This window comes from Simochromis diagramma, unplaced genomic scaffold (assembly GCF_900408965.1).
Source record: "Simochromis diagramma unplaced genomic scaffold, fSimDia1.1 OVJJ01000753.1, whole genome shotgun sequence".
Lineage (NCBI taxonomy): Eukaryota > Metazoa > Chordata > Actinopteri > Cichliformes > Cichlidae > Simochromis > Simochromis diagramma.
The window spans coordinates 3,581,897-3,588,156 of NW_024387523.1; the positions used below are offsets into that span (position 1 = coordinate 3,581,897).

Consider the following 6,260-nt stretch of genomic DNA (forward strand, 5'->3'; position numbering starts at 1 on the left):
ATGTTCCTAGGTGAGGGGTTTAGGGCGCGAATGACATGCTGGAGAAATTATACAAAATTCTATTTAAGTCTAAAGAAGCAAATCATTTCATATTACCTTAATTCTTTACCTTTGATAGTGGTGTTTAAAGGATGCTCAGGTGGCACCAAGGGGCTCAAAGTGTGCTGAGAAAAATATCCACTACGCGGTTGCACCACTTTCACACTCACTCCACTAACCTGATGCTTCCTAGTTTGTTTGGAGCCAGAAGTGACAATTTTTGAATCAGATGGTAGGGCACCGAGTTAGCTAAGGTTATCTAGCTGCAGCAATAAACCCAAAAAAACAGACATATGCTTGATATATTAACATATTTTTATATATTTTTTACACCAAAGGAACCCAACATACATTTGTTATAGAGTGGGAAACTGTCCATGTGCCTCCAAATCACTTTTTATACCAGGCTGTGAACATGCATTTAAATGCTGTAAATTTGGATATTTTGTAATGGAGGTCTGCGGGGATTCACTCATTTTTGCAGCTTGCCTCAAGTGGCCACTCAAGGAACTTTAGTTTGTTTTGTACTTCTGTGTTGGCTTCGTATATTAGCCCCAGAAATTCCTGCTTGCCTGGACATTGATGCATAGTAAAAGCCATTAATGCTGTTACGGCAGTGGCCCATTCCCTGTGGTTTGCACACGCAGCCCTTTATTGACACACTTTTTGCATATACACTTAAACTCACCTCACTTGCCCCGCTGTTCAAAACATCTCACTGCTGTAGGCTCATCATTGTGTGTCTCTCTACAGCCTCACACCTTCTATAAGAGAAGAGCTTAATTGGGTGTGTAAGACAGGTGTGCCCAAACCACACTGGTTAGACTGGCTGGTTAGACAGTGTAATGTTTAATTAGTCAATATTAACATTAATAATGTTTGAAAACTTGTAGTAACTCTTGTGCTGCCACTGCACCCCTCCCTTTCCTGAACCATTATCCACAAATAGAGAAAACTTGGAACAGTTGTGAAGCTTCCCAGGAGCGCATTAGTTGCAAAAGACTCCAGAACAACATCTAAAGAACTGCAGGGCTCACTTGTTTCAGAGTGGACCAAACTGGCATCCATGAGAGAAAAACACCACTGACCAAAAAGAATACGCAGGCTCATCTCACATTTGCCAAAAACATCTTGATAATGAGAAAGAAGCTGGAATTTTTTAAAGCTTTGCATGCCGTTACATCTGGTGTAAAACTAACAGCATTTTATTAAAAGGAACATCATGCCAACAGTCAGACATGGTGGTGGCAGCGTGATGGTCTGACGCAGGTTTGCTGGACGATTTGCCAAAACTGGTGGAACCATGAATTCTGATTTCTACTAAAAGAAACCTGAAGGAGAATCTCCAGCTATCATTTCTTGCCCTGAACCTTAAACAGGCTGTTCTTTCTTAAAAACCCTCCAGTTTGGCTGAATTAAAAACATCTCTGTAAGGAAGATTGGGCCAAAATTCCTCCACAGGGATGTGAAAGACTCATTTTCAATAAAACGCTTGATTGTAGTTCTTGCTGCCAGCAGCGGTGCAACCAGTTATTGGGTTTAGGGGGAGTTTCCAGAGGGCCAGGTAGCATTGGAGAACGTTTTTCCATTAATAAATTATATAATTTAAAAACTGCATCTTGTATTTAGTCTGGTTCTCTCTCTCTATTATTAAAATTTGTTTGATGACCTGAAACATATAAGTATAATAAATAGAAAAAGATCAGAAAAGGGGCAAATACTATTTTCACAGCTCTGTTATAACCTGCCTCTGCACCTCCATCGTGCTGCAGGCAGACGGCTCTCCCAACCCGCTGGCGAAGGAGGAGCTGAACCTGCTGGCTCGTCTGATGGGCAGCATGAAGACGGAGAACAAGCCCAAAGACGAATCGGGTTTTCGAATCAACCTGTTCAACACAGACAAAGAGGAGGCGGAAGCGTGAGTGTTCTTCTTTTCTATTTTCATTCCCTGTTGTTACATTAACAGAAATTTCCTCATCAAGGCCTTTTTATCTTGTTTCACAGAGGAGCATCAGCTAGCGCTGAGGAGTCCTTGTATGGAGTGATAAATATTCAAGCAATGCAGGTATGATCATGCAGACTCTTCTGGGGTATTTCAGTAAACTAAAACTAAACCACAGTCAAGAAAACAGTTTAGTTTGACTTAAAAAAAAAAAGGCAACTGCTGAGCACGTGAACAAACCTAACAATATAAACAGAAAATCTGGCAAAAAAGTGTGTTAGTGTGAGTGTCTGGCTACACTCTGGACTGTTGTTTTGACTGCCATGTCTCTCTTAAAACATCTGTGATGAACTTAATCCAAGTTTTTGGTTCAGGATGAGCAGGTGGCATCGGAGTTGGCTCGCATCGCCGGACAGTTTGAAGAAGAAGAAGAAGAAGAAGAGAAACCCGAAAAACCCAGCAACAACAAGGGAGAAGAGCTCCTGGCCATGATGGACGACCTCTGACTCATTTATCCAGTCTGTGGTTGTATGATGATCGGATGGTTAATCTCCACTGTGAACTTTAATCTGAAATATGCAGTATTCAGTGAAACAGATGCAAGAACTCAACATTATAACACAGTTACAATAGACAGAAACTATTTTCTATGTTTAAATTGCAGCTGAACTGACTTGGATGTTAAACGGTAACACCTGCTGTGTTTTAGGTTTCATTTTCTTTTTAACAATTTAATGTTAAATAAAAGTATTTATTTATATTTACATGATTAGGCTGGCTCGTGTTTACATGCTGTAAAACAAAATGAGTTGCAAATGTTGCTGTGAGGCAGGGAAGAAATTCAATGAAAAGGATTGATCAAATTTTTAAATACGACATCTAATTGGACACGTACTAATGTAAATAACCTATAAATTAATATTTGGATAATGAAAATAAATGTTCATTGAGACGATTTCGTTTCTGCAGCAGCAACCTGTAGGGGGTGCTGTTGTCTTGGCTTTGTAAGAAAAGAACAATCTCATGAAGGTTTCTTTGATTCGGAGCCTTTGCACTTTGTTTATCCGGCTTTTTATCAATTAATTAATTATTTTTTAATACTTGTATTTTAAATATGACAACTAGTACTGTATGAATCCAATAAGGTACAAAAAGGAACAGAGCAGTGAGTATAAACGTTCATGTAGGCATAAGATCATTTAGCATCATCCTTTCAACAAGGTGTACTATTAAATAAAAAGAGTCATACACGCATACAATGGCAATGGTGGGAAAAACAGTTTAGAATATCGTATGATTTTTCTGGTTTATTTCCTTTAAGTAGTTTAGAAGATTTTGTGTATAACTTGAATTTATCCAAAAACAAAACAAACAAAAACATCAATTTAAACACATATAAGATTAACATTTTTAATGTATTTTTTTTTTGTGTGTGGTTTTATATTGGGTGTTTTATGATGTTCTAAATCTGTCAGTAGAATTTTCGCTTAATTAATAAAATTTTACACTCCAGAGAGCAAATTTGTTAATCTTAATATATACTTTTAAGTTTTGAAATCCAGCAGCTTTGAAATCCAGCATATATGTGAAAAATAATGTTGCTGTGATGACGTCCTGTTCTCGGGTTCCTCATTTATGTCCTGGATTGTATTGTATTAAAGCTGGTTGTGAATAAAGTTTTTTTTTTTTTTAACGGTTGACGCAAAGACGACGGTGAAACGTCATCACGTCGCTGCTCCTCCGTCGGGTTTCTGCGGGAAAACGAACGTGTTGAGATGTTTTGAGAGGTTTCAGCAGGCCGGTGTTTCGCTTCTACATGAAACCTGTGTTTAAATAATTCAGGTAAATGTTACAGACATCAGCGGAGGGAGAAGCTTTGATTTACACTCATGTTTTACGCATTTTGTAGCTTTATTTAGTCGCTGCTAAAGCTAAGGAAACGCTAAAAAAAAAAGAAAAGCTAACAGAGAAGACTAACCTTGTGCTTTCAGAAACAAATTTGAGTGTCATTTTAAACGTGTTTTTATGTTTTCTGTAGGTTTAGTTAAAGCTAAGATTACACTGCAGTATATGACACTATATCTTCTGTATTACCATTTATATTCGGCTGTAATGTGCATATACTGGGGTTAATTTGAAAGCCAAACATGAAAGTGTTTTTTGGACCAATAAAGAAAATGCGGTTACGGGATATGATAGTCACGAGATGCAAAACAGACTACGTGTGTCTGAATGAGAAGCTGATGTGACAGTGAGGCAGGAGGAGGCTGGCGTGGTTTGGATATGTGCAGAAAGGATGCTGAATATGAAGACCTCAAAGGATTCATGTAGTGAAGGAGGACATGCAGATGGTTGGTGGTGACAGAGGACGTTAGGGTTAGGATAAGATGAAGGCGGATTAGCAACCTTCAGTGAGCTGCTGAAAAAAGGAGGAGAAGAAGTAGTTGTTTTGGCAATTAGGATTACCATTAATTGACTTTACGTCACGTCAGCTGGTATTGATCCCCTGATTTTTAATAAGTGACAGTGGAATAAAATTATTTTGTTTTTTCCTCAGAACTTGTAACAGTTTCCAGAGTTACATTGGATCATCTCTCCAGCAGATAAAGAAAATAAGACTGGAAACATTTAATTCACTTCATTCTTTTTATGTGTGTTTTTTGTGAGCTCCATTAAAAAAACGCAGTAAGAAAGTATCTAAGACAGCCTTTTTGTGGTCCCTACATTGCAGTTTCAGTAGAGCCCCATTAACAGCCTAAGAGGATCTAACGTTGATGCAGTCACATTGTCTGAGCATGGTGCTCTTTTCCTAAGTCCTCAGAAATTCTTCTTCCTTTACCTTATTTTCAATCAGAAAAGTGATTAAGAAAAGATGGAGGGAGGGAAATCTTTTTTAACGATTTGACCACAGCCTCTTAGTCGTCTGATGTTTATTAAATGCAGGGTTGGTTTGTGACAGATGAGATAAATCGCATTTAAGCTGTGCAGGACATTTTCTATTTGACATGTTCCTGTGTTTTCTCATTTTCTGATTCTAATATTCTGTCCACAAAGTGTGCAAGGTTTTGCTAATTTTTGCTTTATTGCTTCAAGGTCAGAATCAGTAAACCACAGAAACATGTCTCAGGTACCAACACTGCATGACAGACTCTAATCCAGAGTTATCAATCTTCTGCTTTTCTGCAGGTTACTATGGAGCCCAAGGGAGCTGAGTCTCAGCCATCCGGCGTGGGGCCGGTTGAGGTGGTGAACTCTATTCGGGAGCGAACGATCACAGAGAACAGCATGGTGATCCTCCTGCAGGGCCTTCAGGGAGAGGTGACCACGGTGGACCTGAGGAACGAGAGCACAGCACGTGGACGCGTGGTCAACGTAGATGCCTTCATGAACGTACGCCTAGAGGACGTGTTGTACCGGGACCGGCGGGGTCAGCTCACACAGCTGCAGGACCTATTCATCACTGGCAGGAACATCCGCTATGTCCACATCCCCGACCATATGGACATAATGAAGACCATAGAGAGCCAGTTGGCCAAGATTCACCGCGTCCGGAACTTCGGCAGTGAAGGCGGAGGCAGGAAAGAGTTTGCCAAGAAAACAAAATGACTTTTTTTTTTTTTTTACATTTGGAAAAGACGCTGCTTGTGTAAGGTTCAGAGATTAGAGGACAAACACCAGTCTAGACCAGTAGTTTACATCCTGAGGGCCCACAAAGTGACTCCAGGGTCAAGAACAGGGAGAGAGATCTTAGGTACAGTAAGATATAGTTACAGTTCTCCTTTTCATTGTAAAATACTGGAAACTGTCTTTAGTGCTATAAAAACTGAACAGCTTGGAACCTGGGATGAAAGGCCACAATCTGGGTTTGATTTCTTGTAAGGATCACAAACTCGAAAGGCTGGAGTATTTGGAGGCTGATATCAGTAAATTGTTTAAATGTTTAAAAATAAAACTCCACAGACTGATTTGTTTCCCTATGTAAACACTGTAACAATTCTTTCTAATACATTGTGGATTATTTCTTGGATTAATTGATCCATCTTCCTTGTATCAACTCAAAGAAGCTCTTTGGTTGAGATAAAAAAAAAAAAAAAAAGGACAAACTATTTAGGGGGATTTTTAAATGAGATATGATGAAAATGCTAAAAAAAAAAAATCCATCTGAGAATAAAGTGAAATCTTTTTCAATATAATTATAACAACTAAATGATAGATCCTCTTTTGCACAAAGGGTTTAACTTAAACAACGCCACAGCTTCTCTCATATTTTGCGACTAGA

General features: G+C 38.9%; 2 protein-coding genes across 2 annotated transcripts; both read left to right on the top strand.

The window, feature by feature from the left end:
• oscp1a (organic solute carrier partner 1a) lies at positions 1-3,569 on the top strand. Its single transcript, XM_040020040.1, has 4 exons — positions 1-10; positions 1,735-1,957; positions 2,044-2,104; positions 2,356-3,569. The coding sequence occupies exons 1-4, from the start codon at positions 1-3 to the stop codon at positions 2,485-2,487; spliced, it is 426 nt and encodes a 141-aa protein (XP_039875974.1). The 3' UTR covers positions 2,488-3,569.
• Positions 3,570-3,699: 130 nt separating this feature from the next.
• Positions 3,700-5,981, top strand: lsm10 (LSM10, U7 small nuclear RNA associated). Its single transcript, XM_040019963.1, has 2 exons — positions 3,700-3,823; positions 5,168-5,981. The coding sequence occupies exon 2, from the start codon at positions 5,174-5,176 to the stop codon at positions 5,585-5,587; it is 414 nt and encodes a 137-aa protein (XP_039875897.1). The 5' UTR covers positions 3,700-3,823; positions 5,168-5,173; the 3' UTR covers positions 5,588-5,981.
• The last annotated feature ends 279 nt before the right edge of the window (positions 5,982-6,260 follow it).